This window comes from Akebia trifoliata, chromosome 8 (assembly GCF_017979445.1).
Source record: "Akebia trifoliata isolate Shusen 1 chromosome 8, ASM1797944v1, whole genome shotgun sequence".
In the NCBI taxonomy this organism is placed as follows: domain Eukaryota; kingdom Viridiplantae; phylum Streptophyta; class Magnoliopsida; order Ranunculales; family Lardizabalaceae; genus Akebia; species Akebia trifoliata.
Genome location: NC_141382.1, coordinates 50,600,736 through 50,624,678, shown reverse-complemented (window position 1 = coordinate 50,624,678; position 23,943 = coordinate 50,600,736). Strand labels below are relative to the sequence as shown.

At 34.1% G+C, this 23,943-nt stretch overlaps 4 protein-coding genes across 4 annotated transcripts; 1 reads left to right on the top strand and 3 right to left on the bottom strand.

Moving 5' to 3' along the window:
* Positions 1–292: 292 nt before the first annotated feature.
* On the bottom strand, positions 293–3,384 carry LOC147397586 (uncharacterized). The gene is made up of 5 exons (XM_086450210.1): positions 3,283–3,384; positions 1,951–2,063; positions 1,513–1,537; positions 1,306–1,406; positions 293–1,027 (listed from the first exon to the last, which is right to left on the bottom strand). Exons 2-5 carry the CDS (start codon positions 2,012–2,014, stop codon positions 933–935), a joined length of 285 nt encoding a protein of 94 aa, XP_086306336.1. The 5' UTR covers positions 2,015–2,063; positions 3,283–3,384; the 3' UTR covers positions 293–932.
* A 5,459-nt stretch (positions 3,385–8,843) lies between these two features.
* On the bottom strand, positions 8,844–10,780 carry LOC147397585 (neuronal acetylcholine receptor subunit alpha-5). The gene is made up of 2 exons (XM_086449368.1): positions 10,566–10,780; positions 8,844–9,077 (listed from the first exon to the last, which is right to left on the bottom strand). The coding sequence occupies exons 1-2, from the start codon at positions 10,731–10,733 to the stop codon at positions 9,027–9,029; spliced, it is 219 nt and encodes a 72-aa protein (XP_086305494.1). The 5' UTR covers positions 10,734–10,780; the 3' UTR covers positions 8,844–9,026.
* Positions 10,781–12,939: 2,159 nt separating this feature from the next.
* On the top strand, positions 12,940–13,457 carry LOC147397584 (mitochondrial import receptor subunit TOM7-1-like). Its single transcript, XM_086449367.1, has one exon. The coding sequence runs from the start codon at positions 13,016–13,018 to the stop codon at positions 13,232–13,234; it is 219 nt and encodes a 72-aa protein (XP_086305493.1). The 5' UTR covers positions 12,940–13,015; the 3' UTR covers positions 13,235–13,457.
* A 2,356-nt stretch (positions 13,458–15,813) lies between these two features.
* On the bottom strand, positions 15,814–22,486 carry LOC147397583 (Mitochondrial transcription termination factor family protein). The gene is made up of 7 exons (XM_086449366.1): positions 21,822–22,486; positions 20,579–20,716; positions 20,130–20,375; positions 19,575–19,688; positions 18,439–18,621; positions 17,418–17,635; positions 15,814–16,466 (listed from the first exon to the last, which is right to left on the bottom strand). The coding sequence occupies exons 1-7, from the start codon at positions 22,395–22,397 to the stop codon at positions 16,124–16,126; spliced, it is 1,818 nt and encodes a 605-aa protein (XP_086305492.1). The 5' UTR covers positions 22,398–22,486; the 3' UTR covers positions 15,814–16,123.
* Positions 22,487–23,943: the final 1,457 nt, after the last annotated feature.

The following is a 23,943-nucleotide window of genomic DNA, read 5'->3' as shown; positions in this document are numbered from 1 at the left end:
AAGCTAGCCCGTGTATACTTTGAGTCCTGGTAATATGACTCGCCACGTGGTATACTCAATCGACTCTCCGTGACAAGTTTGAGAACTGTAGATCTGTACGCTCAGGATACACAGCTGCACTTTCCCATGAAACCATAGATGCTTGTCCCCAAGAAACAAGTGAAAAGCATCTATGATCTGGTGGCACATCAACACGGTGTCTTATGCAGTCACTCTAGCATGACTCAAACATATATTGTCACCTCTACAGGCATTAGTTCTGAAACAAAAATTGGTAACTATTCGGCCACGAAACATTCCAAAAACGTTTAAATTTTAGTAAAATATTTGTTTGACATATACCCATTTGTCTTTATATGTTTACAATACATTTGGAATTGTGAAGCATATGAAATTATTTCATTCTAATATGTCAAAGCCTGGGAATATTTAAGCTGAAACATTCTGAAATGGAATGAAACTTTGAACCATAAATGGTGCATGCAAGACGATGACATCGCCCTAGATAGAGTTGAAATCGATTGTCCATCACCTGATCCTTCTCTTGAGCAGCTCGTTTTTTTTTTGAAATTACCAACTTTCCTCACTTGAAATTGCCTCGAGTTTCGCATTCTCCCAAACCCTCCGTTTACTCATACAAATACTTTACTCGTTTTCCACCGAACATCATGATTATGAGTGCGAGTTCTATACTGAACTTTGGCCCCATGCCTTACAGGATACAAAGACCTCCTCATTTGATCCTTCCTTCTCTCTCTAACCGATCTTCGCTTTCTAGTGACACTCAAACTCCCATAGTTTTCCCAGGAGTCAGTGTCTTCATCACTTGAACTGTATTCTTCTTCAACATCTCAGGAGTGACGACGGTATACCCGTTTGATGTTCTTCAACTTGTGACATAGAAAACAGGTGATTTCCTCTAATGCAAACCACTAAGTCTCACATGCAGTCCACCCCATTTTACAAAGGCTTCTCCCAATGAATTGGATGATCCCCAGTTGAAATAGGAGGTAGATGAACATCAATGCTGATTGAAGAATAGAAAGAGAAATCATTAGCATTATTACCTATATATATGATTTACTTCACGAGTTTTGTGCCAAATGAGTAGTGTAATCAAATGCACAATATGGATAAGACAAGCGATAACCAAGAACATAAATTGATTTATGATCAAAAGCGGAAAGAAAGAAAGAAAAGAAGATAGGTGTACAGTTACGTAAAAAGGAAATATTCATGTAAATGAGGACCAAATACTAGACCATGTAAAGTTAATGGATAATTTTTTTTTAAAGGGAATCTTACTTATATATCCGAGGCCGAAAACCATCAACAGTTTTACAAGATTGGCCACACATAAATGCTCAATGAAACAAGTAATGTCCCATGTTCCTGAACAGACTCCCCTGCAGAACCAACCGGAATGAAAGGATCATACTCAGGATAGCAACAACCAAAATCAAAACACATGAAATACATGCATGAATCTTAGGGCTATTTTGTATTTTTTACCATTTTAGACTTGAAAACAATACATCTATATCGACATTTGACAAGTAAGAAATAGTTCATTTTCAAACTATTGGCTTTCCATAAATGTTTTGGGATGAAAGTTACCACCTTACATAACTATCAATGTTGGCTCATAGGGCATTTGAACATAAATTTGGATCTATCTGAGATAAAATCGTCGCATGATGATCATATAACATTTATTACTGTCTCGTTTACGGTAAATTTTGTTGCATCTTTTCCTTAAAATAATTATTACTTCATAATCAAAAGAAACCCAAAAGGTATGAATCAGAAATATTCTCCCTCTTCCCCATAAATTAGTGAACCCAGAGAACCTAACGTAACTTTCTTAACGCAACTCGAGGAAATAATAACACAATGGACAGTACCTCTTGCAAATTAAAAAGGACCGAATGAGGTAAGATTCTTACTCTTACGCAAAAGCATTTCCAAGAACAGCACCAATGCCACTTGCAGCTTTACCAATGACAGCTCCCATTTGGAAATTTTAGCCCTTGACCATAACATTGGATTAAAACAGATTCATCCTGCTTGTATTGGGTAAGAAAAGCTTCATTAGAGTTAATTACACATGACTAAAAATATAAGATCAATACCAGCGATAATTAGTTTGATTCTTTTTGCATTTTGATTAGGGATCAATACACACAACACGTAAGCCAAATAAAATCAAAAAATTTGATCATGGTTTGCATGTTTAGTTCATCCCTCCTTGTTTTATAAAGAAATTCACACTCCTTTCAAGCCAGCCCCCCCACATTACAGATATGCACTAACTATCTTGCAATCAAAAAATAAATCACAAACAACAAGTGCAACACGTAAGCCTAATAAAATAAAATAAAATTTTGATCATGGTTCGCATGTTTACTTCATCCCTCCTTGTTTTATAAAAAAAATTCACTCTCCTTTCAAGCTCCCCATCCCATAACAGATTTGCACAAACTATATTATGATCAAATCCTGTTCTAGACAAATGAATGGAGGCGCCAATTTCGTTAAGCCAAACACAAAATTTGGGGATAATGTGTCTCTACTTAGTTGTTCATCTTGGCTGATCTTTCTTATCACCAAAAAAAAAAAAAAATGGGAGATAAGGCTTTGATCCACCCACCCCAGTAGTAAACTTCGGACATGCTTTATGGAGCTGAATGTTGGGCGGTCAAAAAGCATCATGTTAATAAATTTCAAGTAGCAAAGATGAGAATGTTGAGATGGAAGTGGAAAGCCTAGGAAATATAAAACTAGAAATGAACGCGTTCGAGAGAATATAGGAGTGACTAGTGAGAAGCCTCAATAGGCCATAAAGTTAGAGAAATTGATAAAAATGGTTTGGGCACATTTAACTAAGGCCGATTTTACCATCCCAATATACAAGTTCAAAGATCTAAAGAAAGAAAGGACTTGGTTCAAAACATATTTGCCATGTACTCGACACTCAAGTACTGACAAAACCAAAGAGAAGCATTTCAAAATCATGAGAAAAAAAACTGATAAATTTTAATCCAAATTTATTTTCTATTCAGTTTCTTGAAATGGATTTCCATTCATGGACAGTGATTTATGTCTGTTTTAATTTCATATATGTCTCCTTTTTTAGATTCTAAATAAAGTTTTTTGTATTTCTTGATATAGTTTTTTACAAAACTGAAACTATTATAGTTCTAAGATCTGATAAAACAAAGACCTAACAGATGAGAACAAATTACTATAAAAGGAGAATCAGAGAAATCCGTCATATCTTACCTGAAATCTGATGATTAATCTTTCTCTTTTGCTTGAGTTGAAATTAAAATAGGGATTGTTTGAAGTCTGGGGTTTTTGTTTTAGCCACAAGGCAGTCCCTCCATCTTAATTTTTTTTACAATACTTATACTCTTTATTAATTAAATATAAATCCAAACACCATCATTTTCAATTGAAATAGAAAAACACTTGTCTTACTAATGTAGTAAGATTTTAATCCTTACCAAGGGTTATTTTACTCATAGAAAACCACATCAGCAGTCCAACACTACTGCAGCCATCTAAGTGTCATAAAAAACTCATATCAAAATAAATAAAATTCAAGAAACAATTTTTTTTTTTTTGAGTTTGATCCAAGTTTTTGAAAATTGATGGCTACCGAACTTTCAAATAAATCCCAAACTTAAATTGAAATACAACGGTGAAAAATAACTATTTTTTTGAGGATTTGTACTTTTAAAGTTCATATACTTTTGTCCACTACAATATTGAAGTATCCGATCATGTTTTTAGATACCACAAGGAGAGCCCAAGGTTACTTGAACACAATAAAGTATTTTAGAGAAACACTTTTTCTACTAACTCAATAAAATTTGAAATCTTACTAAGGGTCGTTGAGCTCAACTGAATTACCAAATTGGCAATCCAATACCAAGGTTTTCAATTTTGAAAAAAAAAAATCAAAAAATTAATTTATGTAAAAAAAATTACGATTTTTGAATGAGAATGATTTCCTTGAAAATTCAGGTAAAGAATGAAAAAAAAAAAATTTCAATAACGAATGAAAAATATTTTTCTAATTAACCTGCAAAAATAAAAGGGGGTGTTTTGACTTTTTACTATGAGAGATATTTTTAGATAGGTGTTATTGGCACCCCAACTTTTGCTTATTACACCCTAATTAAAAATAAAGAAAACAATTGAATAGTTGATAATAAGTAAAAATCAAGGCGCCAATAGAAACTCTCTCATTTTTTTCTTTTCTTTTGTTTTGGTTTTAGGATTTTATGTGAAACTTTTTTTAATAATAAAAAACTACTAAAATTATTTGAATGAGTGTTATAATATTTTATCACGATGAGATTGTAATTTGAGACAAACCTTTGTAATATTTGAAGAGTGTGTTTTGATCTTTAATTGGAGTGTGATAATTAATTTAAATAATTGGGATGTAATAGGTAAAAGTTGGGGTGTCAATAGCCCCTCTCTTAAAATATCTCTCATAGTAAAAAAGTTGGAACACCTATTTTTATTTTTGCAGGTTAATTAGAAAAATATTTTTCATTCATTATTATTATTTTTATTTGAATTTTTCGAGGAAATCTTCATTCAAAAAAATATAGTTTTTTTTTTTTTTTTTTTTTTTTTCCAGGATTAGAAACCTTAGTTTTGGATTTGCCAATTTGGTAATCCATTTGAGCTCAATGATCCTTAGTAAGATTTAAAATCTTACTAAGCTACTAGGAAAAATGCTTCTCTAAAATATTTTACTGTTTTTGACTAACCTTAAGCTCACCTTTTGGCATCCAAAAACATGATCGAATGCTTCAATATTGTCGAGGACAAAAGTATGTGAATTTTGGAAAACTAAATCTCAAAAAAAGTTATTTTTCACCGTTGTATTTCAATTTTAAGTTTGGGAGTATTTCGGAAGTTCGGTAATTTTCAAAAACTTACATCAAGATAAAAAAAAAAAATTTATTTCTTAAAATTTATTTTTTTATCTAAGGCTTTTGATGAAATTTAGAGAGCTGTGGTAGTGTTGGACTGGTGATGTGGTTATCCATACGAGTAAAAAGACCATTAGTAAGGATTAAAATCTTATTACATTAGTAAGACAAGTGTTTTGCCTTTTCAATTGAAAATGACGGTGTTTGGATTTGAATTTAATTAATAAAGAGTATAAGGATTGTAAACAAAATTAAGATGAGGGAGTGTTGCAAAAATATTTCAAGCAATCCTCCAATAATTACGCAATTACTATGCGTCAACAATATACCGATCAACAAAATCACAGCTTTGATTGTGACTTAATGGTGGGTTGGGTCAATGGGCACCAAGTTACACAATATACCCGACCCGATTTTAAATTTTACTACACAAAGAATTGAATCTCCAAAAAAAAGTTGGATATCTGATTTTGAATATAAAATCCGATTGATATTATTAATCAACATCCAAATTCGAATCCAATTATCAGATATATTTGATTTGATTAATATGTAAATTGGATTCAACACTAAAATTGACCTTAGTTTTCAACCTTGACAGTGTGTTTTTGGATTGAGAGAAATGGAAAGAAGAGAAAATTGAGTTTCTCTCCATTTCTCATGTTTGGATTGTAAAATAGGAAGAGAAGAGAAAGGAATTAGAAAGAAGATGAGAGAAAACCTTTTTTTTCTCCAAAAATGAAGATAAGAGGAGAGAAATCTTTTTAAAATATTTGTCATTTTATAATTATAATCCTACCCGTAGTTCATAACTTCATTATCTATCTAAAATTACAAAAGTGACTTTATATTGTACTATTTTTTATTATAAAAAAACCCTTATAATATAAAATTACAATCCAATGACGATGTTAATTTTATAAAATTACATAATTGTCATTTTATTTGTTTTCTAAAAGTTCAGAAAAGGTGCCAATTTTAAGCCAAATTTTAGAGATGTGGGTTGATGTTGCTCTACCAGTCCATGAAGTAATTTTCCCCAATTTTTATTTTGCTCTCAAGTCTTCTCTACAGCCATACCATTGTGTCATGCAAAAGACAATAATGGTTTAACTTCCACGATTGGATCAATTTAATTTGATTGATTTTCGGCTGTTCCCATATTTTATTAGACACGATGGTGCTTCAATGATGAATAAGGTATTGATCCTCCGTAATCATGGCTCAAAGATCTCTATCATGTTGAAACATTTGAAATGTCCAATTTCAACCCAAACTATAACAAAACATTGAAAAAATTGGATTGTTTGGAATTTGGAAATGTATCATAACTAAACACCTTCTAGATACATTATATATGAAATCAAGAATTTAAACTTTCACTGTTAGAGAAAATTATTATACCTGTCATAACAATTGTGCCGCCTGGATTTATCCATGGGTTCTAGCTGCACATCCCAAGTGGGACACTAATTAAAGCTTTTTGGGTCATTTGCACAGAAACAGCAATGCAGTGTTGTCAAGAAAGTATCCTCCGCTTATTCGAGAATGGTGTATCCATACCATGGAAAAATTTATCCTCACATCATATAAGTAAAATTTCTCTCAACTGGGAATCCTACCGGTAACTCCCGACCACAAATTTCCATTTTCTGCTTCTTTTAGCAGCAACTTCACCATCTTGCATTCACACAAATTAAATCTACTAACAGCTCCTATTCATAGAAATGAGAAAGAACGGCTCACCAGAGAAACTAAAAGGAAAAAAGAGACGAAAGACTACAAATTAATTGATCTTGGCAGTTAAAATGGAACTGAACCCACAAATTCATAGTTCAAAGGAAGATGATCGATCCTGCAATGTATGTGTGTGTACGTGGAGTGTGTACAAAGGCAAATACAATGAAAATGATGCCAAACACTCCATTAACTCATTGAGAGGAAAGAAATCATGTATAGTGAGGGAGAGAAGGAGAATTTTTAAATCCCCACCAAGCGCGCATGTGTGGAGAGAGAGAGATAGCTTAACATGAGTAGAATAAATGTGTGGAGTAGCAGTGTTCAGATTCCAACATCCATAATATCATTATTGGTAAAAGAAAGACTTTTTGGCTTGACGACAAGTTTGATCCTCGATACACAGTATTGAATTCTGACTTGCTAAGTCTGCATCCATGCAAAATGGGTGGGAGTTGGAAATGATAACAGGACTAACATAAGCGAGCAATAGGAAGTCTTAACATAATCTTCTTGTTAAGATAATAGACTATTCCATTTGTAGTTGGTCCTCCAGATCCCTGTAGAAGATTAGCCATGCAAAAAACAGAAACCAATCTAAGAGTCTATATCCTGCAACCTCTCTATAAAATTTAGGAATCCAAAGAAACCCAGATCTCAGAGAAAGGCACAATTTCACCCCTATTAAACTTTTCTACTTTCTTCTAGATCTGCTTCTACGATTTCTAAGCCTAGAAATCTTGTTTCGGGCAATTAGAGTTCCTTTCACACACTGTAAACCATCACAGCTCCAGTCCTAATTGTACGGCCAATATCCAATACGAGTCTCGTTAGTCAACCCCAAAAGCCCGCCTAAACCTAATTTAAGATCCTGTTGTCCTTTGTTCTGGATTATCCTACATCAAAAAAGCTAGCATTATTCAATGATCCTCATCATGTGGACAAATATGAGACACACTAACTTATGACGCATGACATGTCATTGCACCACCTGAGACAAGCTCATATGACCAATGAAATATTCTTTTCATTGGGCATCTTCATATAACTGCTATCACCCAATTAAACCCCAAGAATCCAATTGTTTCGACATAATCACAATGCCTCAAATAGTAAAATCCTATAAATTGTGAAACAACGACTACTCAATTGAAGGTGCCAGCTAGCTTAGTTGGTAAAGTCTGTGTGATGATAACATTGACCTGGGTTCATTTCCCGCCATCATCAAGTTACTGATCCCATGAAAAAGAGGCTTACCAATAAGAATAAAAATAAAAAACGACTAGTAGGCTTGTATCCTTAAGGCATGCAATCTGACTATGCTATTGAGTCTATTGTATTTGCCACCCACAAAGTTAGCCGAATTGAAGTTTGTTGAATGTAAACCTTCTCAACTCAATTACCTTCTCCATTTTTCAAATAATCTCGCAGTCCTTGTGTGGTGTCAATTGCCTACGAATGCCCCACAAGCCACCAATGTATGCACTGTAACACCATATCAGATGTCCATTCTACCAATATTAGACATGGCCATCACTCCATATCTTCTCTTGGTGCCAGGTCACTACCATTCGAGTTATGTGGCACAAAGCCACAAACACAGTTATTGCCTGCCAAATTTGAATCATCTGGAATCTCTTCAAGAAACTTATGGATGATTCATGGTGAAGGGCTTGCTGTAGTATATTAAGATATATATATATATATATATATATATAGTAAAGTAAATTTTTTTATGAGTAAAATTTATAAATTAATTTATTTTGTAATTATTTTGATATTAACATACTTCAATTTGTCAAGTGTTTACATAATTGAGGTTCAAATAAAAAAACAAAAACTAGAGATGAGAAAAGTTTAAGCTCACATAAGATGACTCTGCCACTTGTTGGGTGGTGGAGCAACAGGCAAGATCTCCCAAAAGACAAAAATGCATAAATTACACAACTGTAGAGAGATGACTTATCTACATGCCAAAGATTGCACAAATACATGAGATAATGATTAATTATCATACAAAAACACAATACCTGGAAAAAAAATTCATTTCCTACCCAAGTACAACATAGAATCAAACTAGAGCTGCCAATAAAAATAAATGGCATGTCTCAAAAAAAAAATTTCTATTCTAAGCAAACCATGGAAAACTCGCAATCAACAAAACGAAACATAACGCATTGAAATTCCTCAAAAGGAGTCAAAGTTATACAAATACGATAGAATCTAGGTTTAAACCACAATAAACTGTTTCTCAAAACAGAAAAGGCGCATTTTCTGGTCTAGTAAAAAAGAAAACTCTGTTTTACTGAGGCCAGCATTATTACAAAGCGTTCCATTCTACCATCCAAATTTCCTGTAAGGCCTTCCAGCATCCTCGTCTTGCATATGCTGTTAAAACATGAACAAAACAACAAAATAAAATAAATGCAACAAATTTTTTTCCTCCGAATGGATAGAGCAACGATAAAATCAAAAATAATAAGACAAACATGAAAAGCCCATAAATAACATTGGAAGATTTGCCTTAAACTGAAAGACAATATAACTTGACAGCTAATGCGATCAAATAGATCACATGATCATAGCATCTGGGACTTCTGAGGAGAGTTTGGTTATTCAACAAAGCTCAAATTGTGTTTGTCCCAATACCCATTCGGTTTTCTTGTAGGTAATTCCATACGCGTATTTTGGTCAGTCAAAAAGAACTCACTGCATGTTTTCCAGTCTCCTTTCAATTAAACGCCTGAAGGTAAACTAAGGGTGTTATTTAATTGGATCACAAGACACAATAGATGCCATTTTTCACTTTCCCAACTGAATTTCTTCAGTCAGCAACTTTTCTTATGACTTTGTGCCCTGTATTTTGCACCATCCCCAAATAGTACTTGTGGACAAAATTTTGGAACCAGAGAGGTTAAATGTCACACCCCAGGATCTGGAATCTGGATTATCCAAATCACAAGGGTGAGTTAAACTAAAATCCCCAAAACAACTCAAATATGGTGTGGATTTTTATTTTGGCCAGAACCTCACCAAAAAAACATTGGCATATGGAAAAATTGTACCTAATAAAAAAAATTCACACCATATTTGAGTTGTTTTGGGAATTTTAGTTTAACTCACCCTTGGGATTTGGATAATCCAAATCCTGGGGGTGTGACATTAACAATCAGGCGGTCTCCTCTCCTTCCAATTCTCTAGTGGTCCCCCCAATTAAATACTTTGATGATCAAGTCAGTAGGAATTTTGATAGAGTTTAGAGCTGAGACACAAAGACAATCATGTACCCCCAAAGCTAGGTTGCAACAAATTGGTTACGCATGCATATAAAATGATCCTGATTGTGCTTTCTATTCATTTGGTCTAGCATTTTATTTCCATCATGAGATATATGAACAGGCAGCCCGTTAATAAAATCCAAGCTCATTATAGAAAAATGCCCAAATCTCACGGCCAATCAAGCTGATTTTTTGTGTTCATCAGGGGGGTTGGGAGTACATGACCTGAACCCATTATCAAATTGAGCTCAGTACATCAATAGCGCCAAGTTAGCAACGAAGGAATAAAAACCTAACTCATTTTTTATTTTTTTTCCCAATCTAGCTTTGTATTCGTCCAAAACATCGCAGATATACCATGTGCAATCCTATTGCCCATAGGAGCAATTGAAATTGATCCGATTTTTTCCATTATTTTCGCATCAGTAGATATTAAGAGATTTGCAATCGAAACGATATATTCTAAGATTAGGGCAGGTAATTAAAGGATCAAAAACTGAAGAACAGATCGGATCGTTTCCAAAGTGAGAATTAAAAAAACTAAAATCAAATACAATCGCACAGAAATATAGAGAGATTGGAGATTAGGGTTTATTACGAATTCTCTGACTATGCCCTTGTAAATGAGGACGGGTACAGCGATGCCGAAGATACCGATAATTGCGAAATTACGCCTTGTCCAACGGAAATTGTACTCCAGATTCTCCCTCGCTGAGTTCCACTCCTCTACGAACTTGTTCTTGTTCACCTCCATTCCTCCCCCCATGTCTGCTACTTGCTCCTCTCTCTCTCTCTCTCTCTCTCTCTCTCTTCTCTCTTCTCTCTGTCTTATATCTATCGAAGTTTGTTTGGTTACATGGATAAGTCTATTCGAGAAGATTTATTTGCGGGTGCGAGTAAAACCAATACTTTCCAAATTAAATTACACTGTACAGAATACTGATGTTGTTATGAATCGGTTCCAATAAAAAGGGAATCGGAACCTGGATTTTGGGTTTCTATTTTGGTTCGGTTCCGGATAAATGGGTACCCATTGACACCCCTAGTTAGAGGTAAAAATGATTACGTCACCCAAACTTGTATCTCAATAAAGATGGCACCCTATTCCTATGGAAACTCTTCAGATCTTTAAAATTTTCAGATCAAGACATTCAATCAAGATTTCTAAAGAAATGAGTTAGAGAAAGAGTAAAAAAATCAAAAATCCTTTATCTATGTCATAAATTTCTTGTTTATAGACTCATGGGGTACATTTTCCTTTGACAACTTTTTTTTATGAATATGTTCTCGATTCTCCTTTATCTTCAATATTCTTTTTCAAATTAAAAACCTTCTGATTGTTATTTTCTTAATTCTATGTCGATTCACAACTCTTTCTAATCTTGATCTTTTTTCTAATTTGATCTGATAATATCACTCTAATTAGAAACCTTAGAGATGTTAAAAAAAATCTTTTAATCACTAATCTACGTTGAGTCGAATACTCTATTTTAGTCACGTGTCACTTTGGCTAAGTGATTATTGGGATTCAGAGGAATCATCATGTGGGGGTCCTGATTTAAAATTTTAATATAAATAAGAAAATATGTGTTTGTCGTGACTTAACTTTCTTATGCGTAGTAGTCACAAGGGAGCATTATGTTGGTCTACATCACTTATCAGTGAGTGTAATTATGCAATCACAACGATTTTTTTATTTTTTTTAGGGAGCTTCAATTAGTTAGTTTGTATAAAATTTTCATTTCTAAATGTATACGTCAATTAAAATCGAAATGATTTTGCAAAGACAAATCTTTCAATTCAAATCGTACTCTATCTAATCCCACACCAGTTAGGGCACCACCTAAACTTTGGTTCTTGAAATAACCCAATAAAATATTTATAATAAAAAAAAAATTCATAACCCAATAAAATAAAAAAATTTAGAGTGCTCTTGGATGTACTTAAATAATAGAGATTTACTTATACACCAAAAAATGTAAGTAAATCTCCATTTAAAAAACAAATAAAAATACAAATATATTTTACTTTCTAAAAGTTACTTTATTCTAATATTAATTTTTTCTATAAATTTTTTTTTTTCTTACTTAAATTCCAAATAGGCTTTCAATGTCCAAGGTCTTTGACACTGAATACCCATGAAACAAATGAGATCAAAGATACATTTACTTCAAATTCCCATGAGATGGTGGAAGCTTGAGAAACTAGAGTTGGCAATGATCCGAAATATACCCAATATTCAAATTGATTCGATGCAGAAAAACATGAAAATCAGATTTTTAGATTGGATTCATATGTACTCCAATTCATTTCGAAAAAATCCAATTTGAACATATTTTAATATTTTATTATTATTCTTAATTCATATAAATACATATAGATAAAATGTTTTAGTATTTTTTATTTTCGTCTTTATTTATAGTTAAAAAGTAAATTATATATAATTTTAAATTTGTTAAGCATGATGATTTGAAAAAATAATGATTTTTTGACATCCCCCTTTCACACATGCCCCAACATGCCTCTTGACGAGACATGTGCTAGAACCATAGATTCTCTCATTGGGATACACAAGTGCACATATTTATGAAAATGTACAATTATGTATCTCAAGGAAAGTCTATGATTTTAACTCATGCCACGCCAAAATGTGTAAGGGGGCATAAAAAAATCACGATTCGATTTGAAAATAAGGCATGGGTTCATATAGGACTGGATTGAATTCAGACTAAGGATGAAATGAAATGGATTGGATTCGGTTTACATATTTATTAATCGGATCGGATCGATACATGTGGAAAAAAATTCGAATGGTCATGGAGTGGTACCGATAGAACATTCTAAAATTAGATTTCCATGGACCAAAGTACCCCGTAAAAACCTAACATTTCCTTGCAAGAACAGCGATATTTCGGTGGTGAAATAGTCAAATGGCACCTTTTCTTTTGTGATCCCAAAAGTCCTTAAATAAGTAACAACCGCCTTAACTCACAGCAAAGAGCTAGGGTTAGGGTTTTGAGTCGGGAGAAGAAAGGAGCAGAGGAATCAATGGCGCCTAGGGTTTCTCTGAAGGGGAAAGGCAAATCTTCGAAGGGTGCAAAGGGCTCTGAGGATCGATCGACAGCCAAATGCTTGAAGGAATGGAGCACTTGGGCGATGAAGAAAGCCAAAGTCATCACTCACTATGGTTTCATCCCTCTTGTGATCATCATCGGCATGAATTCTGAGCCAAAACCTCAGCTTTATCAGCTTCTGAGCCCCGTTTGAGTCGAATCGTCGATGCTTTGATCGATGTTTCGGTTGAATCGGATGATCTTTGTGATGGATCAGCGCCTATTTGTCGAAATGACTTGAAATAGGGTTTTGCTTTCTTTTCTTTAAGCTTTTGTGTTTGAAGAACTCGAATATATACATGCAGTATTGCTAGATCGCACTATTGTTTCTATATTATGGTTTCAATATTCTAGTCTCGATAACTCACTTTGGTTTATCTTCCTTGATTTGTTGATTTTCATTTGTTTTGGTCTCCTTTATTGGTAGGATCACCTGAATGCTTTTCATCTATTTGAAATCGAACACTTGAACTGTGTGATCATCTTTGCGGTTTTTTTTTCTTTCTTGAATATAAACCTTGGCACCTATCCTTGAATGTAATGGTATGTTTGGATTACCATTTAAGAAGAAAAAAATTTGGTAATTTGTTTGAAATTTATGGTGAGATCTGCAATTCCCTCTGTTTTAGATCATCTTACGAAAACTGAAGATAGATAGAGCCGAATGGAGAAATATGTCTCCAAGATCGCAATTATTGTCCAATTCCTAATATTTCTTTACAATTTTGTGTTGCTATAATCAAATTTTAATAGTAATTAATCCCTAAAAGTGTTGAAAAAACTCATATAAGGGTTAAAAAAAAACTCAAATATCCTTAATTGTGAGTCCTATGGATGTTGCAAGCGCCACAAAAGAGAACCGAACTCTGAGAAGTGAATTGATCAATGACCGAACTCTTACGCTTTGTTTGGATTGACAGAAATGAAGAGGAAAGTAAAGAAATCTAATTTCTTTCCATCTTCTTTGGTCTAAGAATAGAAAAACTTACGTTTGGAGGAAAAAAAAAAAAAGGGTAGAGTTATAAATTTTAGTGCTCTTATTAGCCATGAACATTTTTTCTCTGTCCATTTCTCTCCAATTTGGAGAGGAAAAACTGGTCTGTTTTTCTCTTCATTATTTTTCTTTTTTGTCCTCACATTACAATCCAAACGAGAGAAACTGAGAGAAACTCACTTTTTTTTTTCTTTTCTTCTCTCCATTTCTCTCAATCCAAACACACTGTTAATGGAAAGAAATTTTGCGATAGAGGATGCCTTCTATACTTGATGCGAGTTGGGCATCTTGACTCACTTTTTTTTCTTTTCTTTTCTCTCCATTTCTCTCAATCCAAACACACCATTAAAGGAGAGAAATTTTGCGTTAGAGGATGCATTCTATACTTAATGCGAGTTGTGCATGTCGATTACTGTTACTTAAGTGTACTCTTGCCATGTGCTTTCTTTTCGAATCTCTCCTTTTTTTTTTCAAGTACATAACTACCTGCACATAGGGTTGGCAATGGGTAGTGTGAGTCCATTATTTGAATTCAATTTTTTTAACCACTTTTGCTAAGGATATTTTTAAAGAATATCCATATCCAACTTGTACCCAATTTTCAAGTTGATATCTTCCTCATTTTGAAGATGATGGAAGAACTTTAATTTTGGATTATATATGTCTTATTGTGAATTTACCATATTAAATTCGGATAAATGGATATTCGAACTGGATTTACCATATTAAATTCGGATAAATGGATATTCGAACTGGGTAGGACGCATATCTATATCTAACCCTAAAAGAAATTGGATAAAATAATTACGGATAAATTTATCCAAATTCTTAATTGGATAAAATAAGTGTACCCATACCCTAATAGCTTGGGTTGGATGAGTTGGGTTATTGGATATTATCTGAACCATTAATAGCCCTACCTGCTCAAGTACAAGTCTCTTGTTGCAGGTAGCATTAACGCATGATTTTCAAATTCAGATCAAAAAAATTGTTAATCTCACAATGATTGTGGGAAATGATAAAATAGTTGAATACATTTAGACAGTGATGAATCCTATGCAAATAAGATGTTGAGAGTGAGAGAGGTAAAAGGGGGATTTTCAATAATCTCATTGGAAGGTCAAATAAAAATGGAGGATTTAGATATTTGCTGCCCTCATTGTCTATGCAAATTTTGAAGGCTAAGAAATACTAGAATGTATGTTTTTTTAAGTATAGGTTGATCACATAAATAGAATTTATACTGGAACCAGTTTTGGAATAAGGTATGTTAATCCAACGTTTTGGAAGAAGGGATGGGTTATAATGGCATCACTAAGTGTGATAATTGTAGGGCATTCCTAAAGTTGTGCCATTTCAGGTATAAGTATAGAGTCGTGATTTTCTGACGACCCTCTAACATACACTCCCTCATGTGGCATGGGCTAGAATCATAGATTTCCTTGAGATACACAACTGTACATCTCCATAAATATGTGCAGTTATGCATCCTAAGGAAAAAATCTATGGTTCTAACACATGCCATTTCAAAGAGTGTATCTCAGAGGAGGGCGTCAGAAAATCATTATTCATAATTATATCCAAACACACTTAACCTGCAACCTAAGCATTGCAGGGATACCTTACACCATATGCAACAATGGTTCCATTATCGGGATAATTTACATCCAGTGTCTGTACCCTGCAAATGGTATCTTCAATTTAAAACATCAACAATGGCAGCACAAACATTTGGATAGTATGGGAAGATGGGTTTTCTCTAAATATTCGGAAACAATCTATCACAATTTTACAACTGGTATCAGATCATTTGGCCACACCCATCAGGCACCCACTCCAGAAGTCGCAGCATTCGTGTACATTTAATTTGCAGAGGACCATAACTGTAATTCAGCTACCGTGAACACCAATGGGCGACAATTTTCTTGGTTGTCATGCTACCTATATATTTCTTTTTTCGTTAGCCGGGCCTCAACCTATGATTTCAACTACTATTTACATACAAGTTATTACATTAGTAACCTCACACCCGTCTCTTGCAAACCATTGTTATTGAAGAGAAGGGGATTGTGGGGGAATAAGCATTCTTCCGATACCCATGTAGTCAGCGGCAAATTCTTCATCATTCTTCCCCAACATATCTTTCAAACTGCAGTCCACATTTCTGCCTTTGAGCACCCAAAACCTTGGCTTTATTTTCTTATCTAAAGAGTAGCTGAAGTACCTAGGATACTCCACGACATCCTTTACAGGCTTCTCCATGGTGTTCACAAGGAATTCGAGCTTTGGTCTGAGAACCTCATCGATACTATAGCCTAGTAAAGGAGAAAACCTACGGACCATGGATGCCACCTCTCTCTTGGACAAACCAATCTTGATCAAATACTTCAATCTGCCGGCACAGATCAGATAATGTAACACAAAATATTAGTGACATTTCGGTGAAAATGTAACATGTGGAACTGTAACCCATATGTTCCAGCTTTGATATCTTATCTTAAGGTAGATTTCCTTCTTGCCTTATAAAGAGGTTTCTTTTTTTGCTAAGCCTTGTTATACAAAAGGGTATTTTAGAAATAACCCCCTGCTAAATTGGTGATATTAGGATTAACCTCTTGCAAAATGCAAGATTAGATTTACCCCCCTTGACCATAAGTCAAGGTTGCATTTTCTTGATGATTTAACGGTGAAATTTTGATTTTTTCCAAATTTTGATTTAGTAATTTAAGTATTTGAAAAAAAATCACCGTTAAATCACCATGAAAATGTAAAATTAACTTACGGTCAAGGGAAGTAAACCTAATCTTGCATTTTGCAAGGGGATACCCTAATATCACCAATTAAACATGGGGTATTTCTAAAATACCCTATACAAAACTATAGATTACATTTTTTTTTTTCAGAAAAAAACAGGAAAAATGATAGGTAAACAGGTAACAGGCAGGCTTGATCCAGTCTGTGTAGTATAATCACTCACAAACTTCACCAAGTTTGCGCCTTCTTCAAATATCTGACATCTTTCCGTTTACGAGCAAGGCCTTTTAGTCGGAAGCCAGATTTGAACATTTCAAGAGGGTTTCTTGTAACTTTAAGATATTGAAGGGTTTTTTGTGTTTCATTCCTAGTAAGGATGCTGAACTACAGAAGTCATGGTTTTAAAACTCGTTTTGACGTCTCATCTCGTCCATGAACCAGATCGAGTCATCGCAGACGAGATTTTAAAAAATGCCTTAAGAATTAGAACAAACCATGTCTTTGAGACGACTTGTCAACTGGTCTCGGTCTCAGATGAGATTTAAAACCATGACTGTAGTACATATAACTTCATCATTTAGAGCTTTACCTTGGTAGTAGTGTGTCATCAATATCAGAGACCAGAAGTTCAGGGTATTTTTTGATAACCCGAGGAAGGTGATCTTCAGAGATGCCGATATCAGCAAGGAATTTGATCTTCTTCTTAAGGGTTTTATCGATGCTGGCAGCAAAAATTTCTGGACAGCGACACAGTATCTTCCCTATACTTGCCTCATCGTAACCCAGATCCTTCATGAATGCAACTACCTACAGCAGGAGAAAATATTAACTTCAACTATCAACTGAACGCACAAGTATGAAAGGTTCCAGCACGCTTAGTCAGTAAAGTCTACGGGTAATGATACCACATACCTGGGTTCAATTCCCACCATCACCAACTTACTGATCTCATTTTATTTTTTTTAAATTGTGCATTGTGAGACTACAAATTCTGCCTACAAACAAGTTTATAGTTCTTTTGCCAAAGTTTGTTTGAAAACCTTGACCTAGTATTTGGAAAACTAGATAATGAAATTTACATTGGTTTTGGGAGGTAAAATTTGGCTTCTGTTAAACCCAAGAAAAATATTTGTCATCAGATACACAGAAAAATTGGACTTCAGATATACAGCATATGTTTTTGAACTTGAAATCTTCAAAACCATCTACACAGAGAACATTTCATGCAAATATATAACATAAGATCTCCAAGCCAAATCTTTTACCCATTTAAATAAATAGTGTAAGAGAAAAGGAATGCTCAAAGATGCAAACAAATGCCACGGTTTACGATTTCATATGTGTGCATTGCGTATATAAGTTCATTTGCTGATTTTTCCAACAAACGGGTTATCACTATGGATTTTCTGATATGGAAATTATCAACAGATACATAGAAATCAAGCTGTCCATTATTGGGTAGAATCTCCACTTTTTCCATCAACTTAGAAAAACTATTTGGTACAGATTGTAAATTTCTTTTTTTGCAAAAGCTCCAGCCAGGGAAACATCTTGCATCGAATCATGATATACAGCCAGTAAACACGAGAGGAAAATCTGAAATTGCCAACCTGGAGAAATTCATGAGGTTTCCGAAGTAGCAGCTGAGGGCTTGAAGCAATAACCTGACCCAACTTCTTGTTCTTAAGACCCAATTCACCAAATTGTTCCACCATCAACTTCATCTTACTGGTTGAACATCCCAATAGATGGGGCCAGCTTTTGACAGCATGGTCCACATTAACTTTTGGTACCTGACATAGAAAAAAAATTATTATTTACATGACAATAACAATATAACAATAAATTAACAAGTTCTTGTAGCTCAACAAAAAAGGGGAATGGTTTATGGTTAGAGCATGTAAAAGAAACCATGCGATCATATGACCGACAAAAATCTCACTTGACTAGTGTCCAGGTGTTAGAACAGGAAAGAGTCTGATATAATCAAGGTCATTAAGATTGTTAGCAGATTTTTGTATGTGTACAATTGTCTTGCCCTTAGATAGACAAATTTACCTCTTCTAAAGGTAGTAGACCTTCAATGCCTAGTATTGTAAAGGTTGAAGTGAGTTGCAAAAAAAAACCTCATTTCCAACATTTAACTATGATCACAAAACAGAGAGAAGCGAAATGAAGGGAAAGTTGAGTAATTTCTATATGTAATCATCTAAGAATATTATATTTCAGGCTTAGACCCATAGATCAGTTGGTTTGACGCATTGCAAAGCAATTTTGAGGTCGTGAGCTCAGGTCCAGATTACCCCATAAAAATAATAGAATATTATATTTCAGGTCCTGGGGTTAGACTCCAATGTAAAGTGGCACTCAAATACTTACTAACTAGTTGTAGGTGACACTAAAGATAGATGATACTAAGTTGAATAGAATTGGCCATGCCTTAATTCATTAATATAGGGGATGAGTTTTTTTTTTTTGGTATTATAGGGTGAAGATAACCAAGGTGAGTATTATTGCATTTTGGAATGGCTAGATTATAGAAAAAAGTTAACTAGAAGGACACTATGTTCTTCATGTATGACATATTTTACGAACTCCAAAGATTGTTTCTACTTGTATCATTAGCACATTGGCTTAGTGACAGAAAAGCATGGCACGGAATAGAGCCAAATAATGCCTGTCGATTGATGTGCATTCAAGTGATTATGGTTGAGCATGTGCATGCAAAACATCTTTGATTTTATACCTTCTCCAATTCAAAGAAGGACAATATCTCCTCATAGTTTTCTTGAATGCTTGTTGAAAGAATCCACGGATATTTTAGTAGCATCCTCCCAATATCGTTCTCCTCTAAGCCAACCTAAAAGACCACAAATCAAAATGTGGTCAGATGCATAAATAAATGGTTCCAAATCATTAGCTTTATTCAACCGAGAGTATATGGAGCATGGAACCAAGAGAAATATCAAATGAGCATGTCTTGAAGTATCAGACATTACCACCAAGACACCTCACCCCGATAAGGTATCAAGATAATCATTTTGAACCAAAGATTGTTTCTAGGGTACCTATATTTTATATGTGGAAGACAAACATGAAACAACATATATGGAATCTACACAAAAAATTCAATATATCCAAAGTTCAAACATTTGGGTTAAGTGTGATTCAAAACACAAACTGTAGCATTTTAACAAAATTGGACAATGAATCAAGACATGTCGTAGTTTAAGTTATTGGTTTTATGCTCACTGTGTAAAACCAATAACTTAAAAATGCAAAATCAACTCCGAACATTTACCTTTTCTAAAGCATGTAACCGTGGTTGTATGTCCTTCTGAATATCATAGAAAATAGTTGGAGGAAATAACAGGAGTATAACTCTAATGCGTCCTTTGGGAACTCCAACACCTTCAAGAAATTTCACCAAAGGTTCAAAATGGCTTTCCACTGATAATGAAAGAAGACGTGGAAACGATTCAATGATGTATTGAAAAGAAGCATCTTTGGAACCCAACATGTTAAGACCTCCGCGCCTTGCTTCCATCTACAGCACCAAACAGCCACATTCATTTTAACATGTAAAAACTAAAAACTAAAAACTATCTAACCGACATATATACTAAATACAGGTGGAATGGGAATACAAATTATTAAATTAAAATCCGGAGACTTTCAGCTCAGTGAAAATGACAATAATGTGCACTTCCAAACAAATTATTAGTAACAATACATAGAAAAGTACCAGACCTTTTCGAAAAATGATAAGGTTTGCTGAATATCCTCATCAATAAAAATCGATAGCTGTGTCATCATGCGGTAAGCATTCTTCCCGATGAATCCTTCATCGTCGCCACCAGAAAATAACATTTCCTTGACATATTTGACCTATAAACCAAATGCAAAAATAAGAAATGAAAATTCCACCAACCAAAAAAACAAACAGAATAAAACACATTAATCAATTCAATTAAAAACTATAGGCTGTTTAATTCTGACTAGCAAGTGGCATGTGCAAACGCGCACATGTATCAAAAGGGCCTATTTGTAATTTTAAATATTGATTAAAGGGTTTTTGAAGATTACAAAATAATAAAGTTTTTGAAGATAACAAAATAATAAAGAATTTTTTGTAATTTTGAAAAATAACCAACTTGATTGTAGGGCTAGCAATTTTCATGGTTTTTACCAAAATGATGCTAATTATATTAAATTTAAATATAAAAGTGGGGTGTATGGCCACTCAAATTTTGGTGTCGAACCACTTCTACTCTGCCTTATCTCATTATAATAGAAAAGATATGAACCCAATAATACACCAAAAATACATAGGCGTTAATAGAGCAGAAAGTTAAGCCCATTTCTCTCACCAAATAACCCAGCAAATGGCAAAAGGAATTAGGGGAACCCAAGAACACATTATGGTTCCAGAACTAGAAAAGGTTAAGGACCACATTAGGTAGCACCCAAGACAACTAGAACAAATGCAGAAAGTGATCCCACAGCTTTGCCCCCAAGGGACAATGAACCAGAACGTGGTCAATTGACTCACCATTCACCCTATACAGAGAACAAAATGATAAGAACCCTCTTTTCGGGGCCATGGGCACCCCTTTCCCCAAGTCGCTCCTCGTGATGTTTGAACCCAAGACATGGCATTGGCTCTTATACCAAATGATACGAAACCAACCAATACACCAAAAATATCTAGCTGTTAATGGTGCGGAAAGTTAAACCCATACACATTCGGAGTCGTAACATTGTTTGAATCATTACTTTTTGTACTAACAAAAAGAATTATTGAATCAAAACAGGGCAGTAATTTCGACATCTTCAACAATATAATAAGAATTCTTGCCGTCAAACAATAGTTCCACAGTTATGTACTAAGTTAATACCACACATTCCTAGACCGTCGCACAATAGTTCCACAGTTATGTACTAAGTTACTACCACACATTCCTAGACTACAACTGTTAAGAAATTTCAATACCTTCTGAATGATCCTGGGAAGTGATTCTGAGGCAAGATACCGAGCGATATGTGTTGTAGACAACGGGTTCAGACCGACACTCTCCAATAATGGAAGTATCCCATTATCGCCTTTCTCCTTAGCCATGTAAAAGATTTTCTTCTTAAATGAAAGATTATCGACATCTTTGTTCTCGATTCTCCATGAATTCCAGAGAGAAAGCTCATCCAAATCATGAACACTATTAATCAACATTTTGACATACTTTGGTGAATTCGAAGCTATCTCCATGGATTCTTCCTTCGAGATTCCTTCTTCTTGCAGAATATCTGAAACAGCTTCTTGTGCATCGATGAACATTGATTCGTCCCCCAAGTTCCCTCCATTTTCAACTATCGATGATGCTCGTCGAATTGTCTCTGGAAATTGAATTGGGAGAAGAGAGAGATCGAGCTTTGAAGGGATTTTGGTGGGGAAATGGGAGGTTTTTGCGAGAAATCGAAAATTGAAAGTGGAGTAACCGAAGAAAATTCGATCATTTGAAGCTGAAAAATTCAAATTTTGAGGGGTTGAAGAGGCGATAATCCTGGCGGTCATGGCTTCCTGACCATCGCTCGATAAACCCTAAACCCTGAAGACCTTCTAAACCCCTCACTGTTTTCCGAGTCCGAGTTTGCTGTTCACCGAAAAAAACTATCCTGAACTGTAAATAAATAAAATATTGCCACGTGTACATGCAAAAATTTGTAAAGAGTTCCTAATAATTCTTAAGTCATCGTAATATTCGTGTAACTTTTTCCACTAATCAATGCCTCTAATTTCTTGGTACACGTGTCGTTATTCCATTGAGTATCTTCTTATTACACTTTTTCTTTCTTTTTTTATACAACAAATCTTCATTCTAAATTTTTTCACCTTCCAAGTGATGAGATTAGATTTTGTAATTAATCCATATTTTTTATTTTAATTGAGGGTAGTGATATTAGAATACTACAGTTTTCCCACACCTACCATATAGGGATGGGAGGGGATCCTCTGTAATGCGTTTGTGCCTTCTAATTAGTCGAGATTAACATCCGAGAACAAAACGTGACAACTCAGCCTTGTATGGATCATGGTGTATATCAAATTCAAAAATATATATATATATATTAGTCGAGATTGATGTCCGAGAACAAAACTTGACAACTCAGCCTTGTATGGATCATGGTATATATCAGATTCAAAAAAATATATATATATTGAATTCTTTGAATTGAATAAAGGTTTCGAAAATAGACGGTCCATGGCCTCAAATTTTTTAACGACACTAGTTTTTTGGATGTATGTCGTGATTGTCCTTCAATCGTCAGATATCACTACAGGGTACTGCAAGGAAAATGAACTATAGAGGATTTGCTTCATGTGATGACATGCCTCCTTCGGCACAAAATTTGAAGATATTTTTCAAAACGTGGAGTCCTATTTTTAAATAAGTGAAACCACTAATTCATAGGTATCAGCATATATCAGTTAGGAACCTTATTAGCAATCTCCCGTCTAATTCTCGAAAATTTCACGAATTTTTTGTTTTTCTTTTATTTTAAATGAAATTATTATTCTCTAGATTATTAAATTATTTTGAATAATTCACATATTTTTAATTTTTTTTATAAATAGATAAAAGTGTGTATTTTGCGTCTTTTACAAATTTTTATAAAACTCATTCGAAAAAAATGCTATTATAACTTGTTGTATGTTGTAAAGTATAAACTTGTAAGTTGTGACATGTAACACAAGTTTGACTTTAATCCACTTTTTTTAGGTGACAAATGCCTATTTCATCTTATAAAAATTAATGACATGTCCCTTTACATTTATTTGAGACTCAACTTTACATTTTCAAATTAATGATTTATTTCTTGACTTTGATCTTCTTTTATAGATCAATGGAACAATAACCTCAATATCCTCATTATCACCACCACCATATTACCATCACTATCATATCATCGAAATTTTGAAATGAGAAGGATAATATAAGTATGAACCATATGCAGCATATATTTTTGTTTCATGAATTTTAGATCGGATTTTTGCAATCCAAAATCAAACCAAACTTGAATTTTTCTTAGTGAATTTTTGTCGTATTCCAATTTGCTAA